Genomic DNA, 13,834 nt, shown 5'->3' on the forward strand with positions numbered 1-13,834 from the left:
TTTTTAACCACCAGAGACGCAGAGAGGTCATTGGAGTTTGTAACTACCTTGCAAGGAAGCATGTGACTGAGACTCCAGTGTGAGGAGGTCGGTGCTGAAGACACAGGTAGGAATGAGCCAACACGCACAAGCCTTTACTGTTAGACGGCAAGCTCCCACACCCTTCCTCCTGCCCCTGTCAGAGTCCCCCCTTTCCCCACCTGTAGCTGGAGGGGGGACTTTCATTTTATTTTACTTGTGAGACAGAACGAGTAGGGGGAGAGGAAGAGGGAGAGAGAGAACTCAAGCAGACTCCCCACTGAGTGTGGAGCCGGACTTGGGGCTCGATCTCACAACCTGGAGATCATGACCTGCTCCGAAATCAAGAGTGGGACGCTTCACTGAGTGAGCCACGCAGGCACCCCGGAGGGGGACTTTTAAAAGGCAAGCTTGGATGATGCTAGGTTCTAATCAGTCAGCCAGAAAGATCCGTGGTCTCAGCTTAAGTTCCAATACTTTAGAGCAGTTCTTCCTTGTCCAACCGAAAAAGCCCACCTTTACCAGTCATTTCCCTTTACCTTAGATAGAAGCTATTCTGAGATCTTTGAGACATTGGTCATTGGGCCACTTCCCTACATGGCTCCCTTTACCTGCTCTGAGGTCTCCTCCACTGGATAGGAGCTCACGGGCCACACCACCCATAGGTTGTGCTTTGGGTTTCCCATCAGGTCAGATGCCAACGAACCACAGCCTCCTACCCTTTCCCACCCCAAGCTTTGGTTGACTCCCTGCCTTCATCTCTGGGCTAGCCCAAAAGCAAGCGTTAAAGAGGGAGGGAGGCAGGCAGAGAAGGTGGCCAGACACCTGCTTTCGCTCTCTCTGTCTCTCTCTCAGGAGGCACATACCATTCCAGGATTTGCCTTCCTCCTGGGTCTGGGCAGGCCCCGCACACGTCCCCTGCCGCAGCTGCAGCCCTTGCTGGCAGCTGCTACACTGATGGTGGCCGAAGCCAGTGCAGGTCTCACAGGCCGGGTGGCAGCGCTCACATTGTCCCAGCTCTGGGTCCCCGAAGTAGCCAGGGCCACAGCTCCTCACACACGAGCCGCCTGCAGGAGAACACGGGAGGGATCAGGAAGGTAGGTCCCTGGCTGCCTTGGCCTGGGCTCTGTGCGCGGCCGGGTTCTAAACAGGCCGCGGAGAATCTCAGGAACATTCTTCGTTTGAGTTTGTTTTTAAAGAAACCCAACTGGCATAAGCTTATTTCAACCAAGAAATGTGTCTTAAGTCCAACATGCCAGTCCTCTTTTAACCAAGAATTGAAGTTTGCTCAAGGGGTTAAAGGGCAAAGAGCATAGAGTAAAGAACTTTAAATTCTCAGGGCCTTGAAAAAGTACAAATCAAAGGAACCTCTGTGTAAACCACAGGAGATCAGTGTGGGCTGATCCTGCAGACGTTCGAGAGCATTGGACTGTTCGTCCTTCCGCTGGGAGATTCCTAGTGTATTTCTTTCCTAGCCATCCGGGATTGGCCAAACCCGCAGACGAAGGGTCTTGTGGAACTTTAACAGTGCTTAGGAATATATAGCGTGGATTCAGTCTCCAGGAAAGAGTCCTGGTTCTGAATATCCCAGGTGATTCGTTCTAAGGCATTTCTCTTCAGCATCCCCCCTCCCTCCGCCCCCTTCACTCCTGTTTCCATCAGCTTGGAGATGTTTGAAATGAATGAGCAACGTAGGAACTCTGCTTCAGTGATAAAAGCAGAAGGAAGGAGTCCTGGCTAATGTTTATTTTCAAACCAAATTAAAATCCATCATTGGACAAGAGGCACAGGAAGAGTCTGAAACCAATCAAGCGAGGGCCCTCATGTCTGGGTGGGGCTCTGGAGACTTGTTTCGTCTTTGTGCTGTGTGGTTCTCAGGCTTACCCAGGAGAAAGAAGCCCTCTTCACACCAGTAGCACTGATGCTGGTCACAACTGCCACAGTTGGTTTCACACGCTTTGCATTCCGATTCTTCGCTGTAGGTCTTCTCGGGACAGGTCTTGTAACAGTGGTGTTCAAACCTAAGGGGGGGGTTGGAGATGGAGTTTCTTCCGTGAGCTATGTTGACATATTTTTCTTCACCACCATAATTTAATATCCTGACCTCTGTCTACACATCGTTTTTAACAGGTGTAGATATTTGGGTTTCGAGGACAAAAACTTGGTCTATGTGTGCTCACCAAACAAGTCATTAACCATCTCCCTCTGGACCCTGAGGACGCATCGTCAGGGGCAGAAGAGGCTGGGGAGAAGGAAAGGGGTACCCATATTTATTGAGTACTGATGATGCATTAAGTCCTCATTTCAACCTCCATGCAATTCCCGTATGGTAGCTATTACTTGTCTTTAATTTCTAGGTAAGGGAACTGAGTCTCAAGGTGAAATGCCTGAAGTCCCGTAGGTAGTTAAAGGCAGGCCTGGGATTTGAACAGGCTTCTGTAATATGGCAACTAGAAGGGGAGGTGATGTGGAGACCTCCCACCTTTGACTTGTAGAGTTGAGCTGGAGAACTGTGGGAGGATTGTTATCTGTGTTTCATTTTAACCTAGTGGTCTGTGTGTCTCATTACCCAGCGGGTGATTCAGAGCTCTGGAGGTTCCTGGCTCCATGCTGGCCTTTCTGACTCCTGTGAAGGACAAGGTCTCCACGCAGACATTTGGAAACAGCTCAGTATTGAGTTCAAGTAACTTACCAAAATGTCTACAGCTAGATTTTTTTAATTGTTATTTTTAAAACTAGCTCATTAAGAGTGAAGTGTCTTCATTTTTACCTATTTATATTTTTATGCATAATGTCCCTTCTCATTCTCCAGTGGAATGTTGTATTTTATTTTTTCCAAACCTTTTTTTAACTTTTTATTTAACTTATTTATTTTTGAGAGAGAGTGTGATCACAAGTGGGGGGAGGGCAGAGGGAGAAGCAGACCCCCCCGCTGAGCAGGGAGCCTGATGCAGGACTTGATCCCAGGACCCCAGGATCATGACCTGAGCCGAAGGCAGACGCTTAACCGATTGAGCCACCCAGGTGCCTGAATGCTGTATTTCAGACTCTACTGAATTACCAGCCCATTTGAAGGGGGAGCAGAATCAAGCTGACCTTTGCCCTTTGGTGAATTTCATAGCATCAACAAGGTATGCGAGGAAAGCTTTGTATTTCTTCATTAACAACTTCTCCGATACAATATATTATTCGCTTTCTTCAAAGTTACTAAACATTCTAAAGGGTTATACCTGTGTGTTTCTTGAAACAAATATCTCCTGTTTTAATCTCGGGGATACTGGGCATGTTCTTTCCGTGTGTTTATTTCTCAAGGGTTTTATGGACCCTGTTCGTCCATGGCCAGCAGCACACAGGAGCGGCTCTCAGGGCTGGCTCCAGGGTGGAACAGGGCGCTCTCAGGTGACGGGGGAAGCAGGTGCAGGTGGAGGGCTGTGCTCTCGTGTCAACAATGTGAGGAAGGACGCAGTTAGACCAGGGATGCAGAGAAAGGAACAAACAGGAGAATTCCTTACATACATCTTATTATTTTTTTTTTCCTCCTCACCCACTTCTGCATGGTTGTTATTCGAGTCTATTCTCCTTCCTCGGTTCTTTGAGGGACATTCTGTGCCCCCAACCATGTGTCCTCACCAAAGAATGTTTGCGTTTCTGCTGTTATTCTCCGCCTGGGGTGTCTGTGACAGGCTGTGTGCTGGGTAAAGGGCAACTGTGAACATGACAGATTGCTTTCTGCTCACTTTATTCTCCTCTGTTCTACCTTATAATAATCACGTTTGGGGGTCTCTTCTCCATCCCTCCTCCCCTGTTTATGGGACGGTAATTTAAACCAGTAGGTCAGGAATGTGGAGATGTGGACATAGTTAATATAGAGAGCACAGGCTACTGTACGAGAGTTGAATGAAAACTCTAAGCTTAAGTAATGATAAAGCTGATACTTTTTGATATGCTTCAGCTCGTTGGGCTCCCCTTTCCCTCCCAAGCTCCTGACCCCTCTCAGCATCTTCTCACCCATGACCGCCCCTCGAATGTGATAGAGGCGAAAGGCAGTGCGGTGACAGGAGGAGCCAGCCCACTAACGTTGAGGTGACCTGAACCTGGACACCCCCCACCAACTGGCTTGGGGTGCAACACGAGGAAACCCACAGCCACTCTGACCTTCAGTTTCTTCCTCTGGAGAGTAACATCAATCTCGTGTCCCTGGCCACGTTTGTGGAAAGGTGAAGAGAAGAACTGGGGGGTGAAGCTGTCACCCAGTTCTTAGCGTGACAGGGAGGAATTATGCAGCTTATGAATTATCTGGGCCTGCCTTTTCTTCTCCTCTGCCTTCTTAGCTTTTCTTCCAAGATAGGCACCAGTGGGCCCTAGGAGGCAGACCAGGCTAGGAAACGGAGGTGACGTGGAGACTTCCCATCTTCGACTTGTAGAGTCGGAGAACTTTGGGAATGTCTGTTATCTGTGTTTCATTTAACCTAGTGGTCTGTGTCTCTCCTTACCCAGCGGGTGATTCAGAGCTCATGAAGTACCTGGCTTCATCCTGGCCTTTCGGACTCCTGTGAAGGACAAGGTCTCCACGCAGACATTTGGAAATAGCTTGCTTGGGGTTGGTCTGTCGTTCAGGTCTGTCCATGAACAGCAAGGTCTGAAACCTGGTAACCCACGGCAAGATTCCTAGACACCAGTGTCAGGTTGGGTGACTTCCAGGACCAAGAAAAAGAGGGCCTCCTTTGGAGGCAAGGAAACAGCTGGGCTCTTATTGCTAAATCCAAGAACTGTTCATTAATAGCCTGACAGGGCAGAGTCACTTCAGGCCGCACGGCCTCTTTGCTTTAATCACTGGGTTTAGGATTAAGTCAGTAATGCTTAAACTGTAGAAAAGGGAGTGCCATGAAAAAAAAAAAAAAAGCCAGACTTACATGTAATACCCCGTGGTGCACGACGTACAGGTTCCTGGATCATCTGGAAGAAAATGATAATAATGAAACATAGTAATTACCGAGAGTCCATCGTTTGGAAAGATGGGCTCTGCAAAAGTCGTGGCTTGAGACTAATAATCTTTTGGGAGGTTTCATGAAAGGTACTGTCCAGAAATGATATTTGCACAGATTATACCTTTTGTAATTAGTAACACGACGTATGGGGTGGTTTAGGTTTATCAAAGCTAGTAACATAAGAGTTCTTATGAATGGTTGGCCCTGATTTTCCAGGAAGTCGAGTCCCAGGCTGACTAAGAACCATCCACATTAAGCACCTCCAGGCCTCTACTGAGGGAGGGGCGGCGGGCTCCCAGCTCTGAACGGTAGGTTTTCCATGAGCTACCCCAAATGCCTGCCAATGTGAGGGAGTGTCATCTGGGAGGCTCCTTTGAAATCTGGACGGTTATTTTTTTTTCCAGTACAGTATCTACTTTGTGTTGGGGACTTCACAAACCTCTTGAAGAAACTGTCCTGTTCTCATGAATTATAATGATTCAATGTGTCCCTGTTAACTCAGAAAAAGACTCTCTCCTGCAGCTTTCAAGGGCTCAATGAGAGAGCAAGGGCTTTGAGAATCACGAATTCAGTCTATTTCCCTTCCTCGTAACCCTCCCTGAAAGATGCCAATTCTCAGATCCAATTATTAAGGGACTCCTATGATTTCCGCTGGCCCGCGGTGCCTGTGACTCACAGAGCGACCTCCAGCAAGGTTTCTATGATACTCCAGTTCTGTTCTCTTCATTCTGATCGGAGATGGAAAAACCGTTGCTCCCCTTCGCAATGTTCCTCTTGGTATGTCAGGATTGCGTGTGACCTTTCACTTTATTTAAACCAAACAAAATTTCGTCCTTTGAACTTTGTACACAGCTTTCCTTTCTAATCTACTCGAGGCTCTATTTTGGTTTTCACAAAGTCTGCCCCTCACTCAAATCTTTAGCCAGATGTTCATCCTGGGTTCTCATAGGGATGTTGCAAGAGAACACTGCTGTGTATTACACGTTATATGGCTGATGCATTATACCAGAAGTTATTGTGGAAAAATTTCTATAAGAGGCTCTGCCGTTTAACCAGAGATGGACAGAACCTTCTGGAAATAGCCAAGTGATGATGCAGTGGAGAGGGTCCTGGCCTGGGAACTGGGCTATCTGTTTCTAGTTTGAAGTTTTAACCCTGGCTTAATTGCCTTGGGAACTTGCATAAATTTGCTCTGCTTTCTGGTTTCTGATTTCTATAGGTGTAAAATGATCTGGTTGGAGAAAGTGGTTGCTAAGACTCTTCAAAAGGTAAAAATTCTGAAATTGAGTCCGGCAGAGGTTGGCAATGTATGACCCCCTCTTGGGCCAGATTCAGCCAACCCCCTTCCATAGGAAGGATTGAACGAGAGTCAAGACAGCCAAGGACATAGCCAGACCCTTCTGCAGGAGGCCATGATATGTGCTCGCAGTAGGGAAATGGCTTTGTGTCTGTTGTATGAGGACATGGTTTGTTATAGAGCGACCAGACCAGAGCAGGACAGTGAAAGAAACCATAAAGCAGGCTAATTGCATGATATAAGGAATCTGAAGCTATAGGTGCCTTGAGGAAGAAAAGCTCATGGAAATTCTTAGAATTTTTGCAGGTGGGGAGGGGTCTTTATGCTTCCGCAATCCATTTTAAGTGGGAAGGAAAGGCCCCGGAGAACACTGGTGGTTCCACTGGGCAAGTTTATTTCCTGCGATGTGTCTGTGTTTGCATCTGTATTCTTTTCAGTTCTGTTCCTAAACTGCTCCTACCCCGCTCACAGTGGGGCCGCCTACTTTTCCCTGCCTGTCCCCGATGAACATATTTGACTCTGACAGTTTTGCTAATTTGGCAAGGGCTGGGGAAATTCTAATCCTGTTCTCTAATGTTCTGGCCATCCCTCCCATCTAGGAATTTAATGAGTTTGCTCTCTGCTCCTTTAGGCAGGTCACTGATGAAAACGTTAAACAGAACCAAGCTTCAGAAATGTGCATACCAATGTAATCTTGAGTCCAGGGACCTTTCCAGCCCAAATGCACAGTGAATTTGGTACCTTTACAATAGTTTGCATAAATGAATAATGCATAGAACAGGAAGTATGTCTTATAACGGCTTATGAATGCCCATTAGTCTTTGTCATTATTACTGGTTATTCTGAAGAATAAGAATTATTTTTAAAAATTTTCCACCCCAGAAGATCCACAAGTCAGACATAAGCTAAGTGGATTTAGCTTGACCACTGAGAGGCAGCTGTGATGGGATTAAGGAAAGGTAAACAATCCCAAACCTAGAAATTGACTCAAAGTCAAGTTGGCATTTGGATGGTAAAGAGGGTTGGCTTAAGGAGAAAGATGAATTTTCCTGGCTCTTCCAGTGTGTGTGTGTGTGTGTGTGTGTGTGTGTGTGTGTGTGTGTGTGTTTGGGGGTTAGGGTAGAAGAGTCCAAACAAGCTAGAATTGTGGACTCAGAAGGTGGTATCCAAAGTAGGATGTTTAAAAAGCTCTGGTTCCTTGGTGTTGTCAAACTTTGGAGCTGAGAGAACATAGTCTGAGGGGACATGGGGCCATTTCAGCTAGAATTCAGAGAGAGCCTCACACATTTGGGGAAAAAGCCTTCGGAAACAGTTACTGGCTTCCAGCTGCTCACGTCCCCACTAAGGAGAATGTGTGAGCAGAGGCCTCATCAAGATGGGGGTACAGCCTGCCTTTCTTGAGGAAACTCACGTCTGTTGTCTCCTTTCTAGGTGATACGGTGGGCACAACTATGGCGTCCCCTCTGTCTTTGTGATCCTCTGTTACTTTTCCATGGTTTCCTTAGTTTGATCAGTGCTGGGGCTCATGGGAAGCTCACTCTTCTCATGGAGGTGTTGACTGCTGTTCTCAACTTCACCTTCAGTGGTCAACTTCCATCCTCCGCCATGTTACTCAGTTCCTAGTGCTACCTATAGCCTTCACTGTTGTTTATGGATGGATCAGGGACACCTTAGGAGTTAGGAACATCTAGCTTACAAAATGTACCAGAAAAGGGATATTTTAAACTTGAAAGGGATCCACATTTTTAAAATGCACAGAGAAAAAGAATTTGTTGTTTTTGGTTTACATAAACTTGGCATCACATAATTAAAGATACACAGAAGCTAAAATGACTCTAATTGGCTTTTTCTAAAATCTTACTGTATGTGTATTTTTCATTTGAAGGAGACAAAAGACTTGGTTTTTTAAAGAATAGCCCTTTACCATATTATGTCTAGATAGGCCAGAATTAGCCAGGGATCAGGTATATTGTTGAGGCAGAATCACCTCTCTGCAAAGCCATGTGGAAAAATTAATGTCAGGGTGGTATGTCTTTCAAGATTCATTTTCAGGTTTCCAGAACTTTCATCCATACTGAAGGCCTCCCTCTACCCTTGCCTATTGAAACTGATCTGTTCCACAGTCCTTTACTACTCAGACCTACTGCTTAACTGCTTAGGATGCTAGACTAACGGGCAGGTTAAACTTATGCTCTTGGGAGGCTCCTAGGTTCTCGCCTACCTCAGTCCCTGCTTAGCGGTCCTAGACTTATTAGGATCCTTTTGCTTTGACTACTTAGGCCACATCTGTAAGTGTTCCATAAAGCGGCACCTGCCTTATTGTAATTTCATCAAGCCCTGGATGCTGGCTTTTCCCACGTGACTTCAGCCTTTTGGTTCAATTACCTTCCCAGTCCCAATCACCTATATTCTAAGCTTGACCAAACTTGGGGCTATGTTTGCCTTCCCAGTGCTTCCCACATTTAGGCAAAGTATTGGACCAAACTGATGCTTTGTCCCTTCTTCATAGGTTTCTAGCCCCAAATACTATACAAGCTCCCTAATTACAGAATCTAAACTTAGTAATGTCCATACTGTTTTGATTGATTACCCCATTGGTTTAAAAAATGTAGCATGTGCCTGCAATGCCTGTGTGTGTGTGTGTGTGTGTATGTGTGTGTGTGTGTGAATTATTTATGTGTGCTAGTACATGAATGTTTAAAATTTTTAAAAATATATAGTAGAAAGATAAAGTAGAAAATTTAATAACAAAATGATTGCAAGTACCAGTTCTACCTTTTTCTGGCAGGCCGGTGGGTTGCATACTTCTCTTTGGAGACGAGTGACTGAGGCCATACCTAACAGAATGCCACCTCTGAGCTTATCAATTCCTATACTAACTTTCCAAAAATATGTTTTACGTTTGATTCCTTAAAGTTGTAAGTGGAAGGAATGATTCTCTGATGGGCTCACACATCTGCATGTATATAAGGACTTCCTGTACTTGGCTTCCAGCCCTTCCATATCTGTAGACAAACTCTATGATTCTAATTGACTTGTTGACCTAACATTTTGGAAGTTGGGAAATAAGTGGAAAATATAGATATAAATGAATGCGTTTGAATGATATGACTAGATTCCATTTTTCTCACCCTTCCATGACCCTCTGTAGCTTTAGTATGTAAATGTGTTCCCCAGAGAAAACTTTCTAGATTGAAATAACCGGTGATTATGTCCCTCTGAAAGACAACGTGAAACTTCATCTGCTGAGAATAGGTTAAAAAAGTATGGTACATTTATACATTAAAATGTTGTTTCTCAAGAATATTTAATGACTTGGAAACATTTTCATGAGAAGCTATGTGAATAAGGAAGGTAATCCATATCTAGATATGTATATAATATGTATGCATATCTCTGTGTGTGTACAGAGATGACTATCAAAAATAGAAGAAAAAGCTAAAATATTAATAGTAGTTATTTCTGATTATATTTCTATATTAATAAATGTGTGCCATGGAATTAGTTAGAAAAAAAATTCTGTTAAGGAAAGAATGTGCATGCTCAGGTTATGAGCTCCAGTCATTTGTGCCACGCATCTGGAAACGGTCTTCTCCATAGACCCCTCACCCCAGAGAACCGGTCTTTTGGTCACACTCTTCATTTTCTGTTGCTTTCCTGCACACTTCTGTTTTCTCGTCTTTCCATTTGGTTTCTCAGCAATTCCTCATTCTCCATCACCAGGACAAGACCGATCTTCCGTGGGGTTTGGTTAAAACCATGGCAGATGTTTATACAAACTCCTTTTTAAAAATTCACTTTTAATTTGAAATGTTTTTCTGCTAGGGTTCCGTAAAGGAGGCAGATCACTAGGAAATGGGGTTATTCTTGGCTCTGCCTCAAGACTTGCCAACTGAGGCACTGTCATTGGGTCACTCATTCTTAAGCAACTCAACTCTCTTTATGAGCACCGGGGGCCTTGTGGGAGCATCAGCAGAGTCCGTCCCCTACGGAGATGTACTGTTCCCTTTGAGGGGAGAGACAATATTACAAGCAGCCAATACTTAAATTGTTTTGGGAGTTAATTAAGCACGTTGTCAATAATGCATACTCTCCCAGAGTAAATATGTACTTTGTATTGGATGATGCTGTACAAAAGTGTAAGAGAGGCACTGACCTTCTTCATTCCACACAAAAATAATGACTGGGTAGGAGATTTATATGCCCACAGAGTGCAACTAATTATAAGCCCCAAATAGCACTAAAAAGTATGTAATTCAGATAGGCCTTGTACTCAGAATTGCTTCACATAATTAACACTCACATACAAAATGGACCCTTTGACCAGGTTTGCCAAAACAGAAGATTTTTCTGGAAGGTTCAGTGGTGCCAGGATACAAAGTACTTGGTTAGGGGGACTGTTGATGATTTTCAATCATTTTGTCCTCACTGGTGTCCAAGGACAATGAATAAATATTTGAATTGGCAATAATGTCAATAGTACAGCTGACAATGGGGCACAGCCCCCTGGAGGGACACAGTAGTAGAGAGACCAGAATAAATAATCTAAATCATTGTCTACAAATGTTGGCTAAAAGAGGGCTCAGTTCTCTATTGGACTCTAGTCTTTACCAAGGCCTCTGGTTCCAACAATGGAATATCATAATAGGCAAGCTGTTTCTGGATTCCCATTCTTCTCTCAACCAACTAACAGGTTGAAGTGATGTATGAATACACACAGCTGAGTGCTTACGAGGATTGCTCACTACAGCTGTTTGTTCACTCATTCCTTCCTTCCGGAGCTTCCATTTTAGAGGGAAAATAGACAATAAAAGAAAAATTAGATAATTATTATAATATAAATAAGATGTGAATCTTCAAGAAATGCACGAAACAGCTCCTAAAATGCAAGCTCCATGAGGACGGTGGTTTGGTTTTGTTTTCCTGTACCTTGGTCCCATGAGTATTGCCTGGAACAGAGCAGAAGCTCCAAAAATATTCATTGAATGAAGAAGAAAACTATGTAAATAAGTACATAAATTCAGATAAAGGGTTAGAGAGTGATGAGATTAGAATGGAGATGAGAGGTCTTCATTTAGATAGGCTTGTTGGAGAGAGAGCCTTTTGAGAATTGACCTTTGAGGGAGATGGGAATGGTAAGGAGATGGCCATGTGGGTTCTGAGGGCAGTATTTCAGATCTTCATCTGTTCAAGGAACATGGAGAAGGTCAGTAGGGCTACAGCGGATAAAGAGAGGGAGAGAGTCAGGAGATGAGGCCAAGGTCAGAGGCAGGATCAGATCAAATATCATAGGCCAGGCTTAAGAGGTTTGCATTCAACCTAAAAGTAGTGAGGAACCATGAGAAGCTTTATTAAAAAAAATATCCGATGTGATCTGAATTTCTTAAAATGATCATTGTGGGTGCTGCCTGGAAAATGACTTCTTTAACTGTGGAAACAGTTATATCCATTCAATCTTGCAAAACTAGGGTTCTATGTAACGTGTTCGAGAAATCTCTTTTAAGGAATATACTGCAGGAGAAATGGTTAGACATAAACTCAGACTATGGCTGCAGTAATGAAGATAAATCAGATTTGAGAGAAACTAAAAAGATAAAAATTGAGAAGATCAGATGATACGGTGTGGGAGGTGAGGAAGTGGGATGGCTCCCTGGCTCTGGCTCGAGTACTTGGGTGCATAGAAAGGAGGAACATTCAACAGGGGGTGGATGTAGGAGCAATAAACAAATACTTAACTGAACCTGTATGATAGTCCATGCAGTGCTTTGGTGATTATAAGGAGTATATACAGACAAGAAAGGCCATCCCTACCCTCAAGGAATTTGATGAGGAGACAGTAATTAGCGAAGCTAATTAGAGAAGAAATCACAATGTGGCAAAATATAGAAGAGATAAACCTCTAATCTAGTATACCACAGAAATATTTGCTTAGGGCCTGAAAGAAACCAAGTTATGATTCTCTTTCTCTCTTACCACTTAATCAGCCTTTATCTCTCTTTTTGAATAGAAAAATTCAGAGCATTTTTATTATAGTTAGGGTTGCCAGATAAAATACAAGACTGAAATGGGAACCGAAGGACTACAGTTTCAGTGTAAGGATGAATGAAAAATAAAATTGTCAGGAGAAGGGGACAGCAAAAAACATCATCCCAGTCTTAGCCTTGGCATTGGGTAGATTAAAAAACAGCAATAAAACCTCCTCTGAGAATATATAACTATAAGTTGGATCTCACCCAGGTTATCCAAATTCATGTTATCTGTGTGTTCAGGAACATCTCAAAAGGAAAATTGAATTTAAAGTAGTTCTAAGTAGATAACATCCCAAGGCAATTGGTAGAAGCAAATGCAAATCCTTTCGAGAGAAACATAATCTTAGCTCAGATCACAAAGTATTCTGTAGGTAAAGTTTCAAGGAAATTGGTCACATTAAAAACAAGGAAATTAAGCACTCTGAGAGAAAGTTGGCAGAAATAACAGACATCAGAATCAGACCCACAGAGACCACTGATCTTGAAATGATCTGACACAGAATATAAGAATAACAAGTGTTGAATATTTTTTAAAGATTTTATTTGTGATAGAAAGTGAGAGAGAGAGCACGAGCTGGGGGGCAGGGGGAGAGGGAGAAGCAGGCTCCCCACTGAGCAGGGAGCCCAATGTGGGGCTTAATTCCAGGACCCTTGGATCATGACCTGAGCCAAAGGCAGACACTTAACTGACTGAACCACCCTGGCACCCCCAAATGTTTAATATTTTTGAAGAAATAAAAGAAAATCTTGAAAATAGAAAAGTAATCAGATTGGAAAAGAGGCGAATATAACCTTTATGAGTGGAAGACATAAAAATTCGAAATTAAAACTCAGTGGACGTATTAAACCATAGGTTAGGCATAGCAGAAGGAGAATGAGTGATCTCAAAGATAGATACAAAGAAAAGATAGAAAATTCAGAGGGACAAAAAGGTAGAAAACAGGAAAGAGCAGTAAGAGACAAGGAGGTTAGGACGAGAAGGTTTAATATACGTCGAAGTTCCAAAAAGAAATAATAGAATGAGGATGAGGCAGTATTAAAAAAAAAAAAAAAAAAGGAAAGCCTGGGAATTTTCCATAATTGTTAAAAGATAACAATCATTAGTCCCAAGAACTAACCATATGTATTATTAAAATACATTAAACATATATAAACATAAACATATATATTATTATTTTTTAATCTACAAGAAGATCTATCATTGTGAAATTGCAGAATAACCCAGAGAACAAACAGCTCTTAGTCTGTGGAGGATAAAGAGACATAGTCATAGTATGTAAGAAGAAGGAAAATACTATGAGAAGAGGACTCAGAAATTTGGTGGATGAAAGAGCATCAGTTATTTCAAAAGGATACTAAAACAGTGGCAGAAAGTTCTTCAAAATTCTGAGGAAAAACCTGAAATCATAAAATATAAGAGCCAGAAGGGAGTTTAGGCTTAGGCTCACCTCAGATGTCCTAAGAATATGAAGCATTTTTTTAAAAGGTTTTATTTAAGAGAT

The 13,834-nt window shown here is 43.2% G+C and overlaps 1 protein-coding gene across 1 annotated transcript in view; it reads right to left on the reverse strand.

The window, feature by feature from the left end:
* The window catches only part of PCSK5 (proprotein convertase subtilisin/kexin type 5), a 456,163-nt gene that overhangs the window by 45,187 nt on the left and 397,142 nt on the right, over window positions 1-13,834 (reverse strand). The window contains exons 25-27 of the mRNA XM_008691034.2: window positions 4,932-4,974; window positions 1,903-2,039; window positions 885-1,085 (exon numbers count right to left, since the gene is read on the reverse strand). Of these exons, the coding sequence (XP_008689256.2) occupies window positions 885-1,085; window positions 1,903-2,039; window positions 4,932-4,974 (381 nt within the window). The remainder of the gene's footprint in view (window positions 1-884; window positions 1,086-1,902; window positions 2,040-4,931; window positions 4,975-13,834) is intronic.

The sequence above is a fragment of the Ursus maritimus genome, unplaced genomic scaffold (genome assembly GCF_017311325.1).
Source record: "Ursus maritimus isolate PB19 unplaced genomic scaffold, ASM1731132v1 scaffold_34, whole genome shotgun sequence".
Lineage (NCBI taxonomy): Eukaryota > Metazoa > Chordata > Mammalia > Carnivora > Ursidae > Ursus > Ursus maritimus.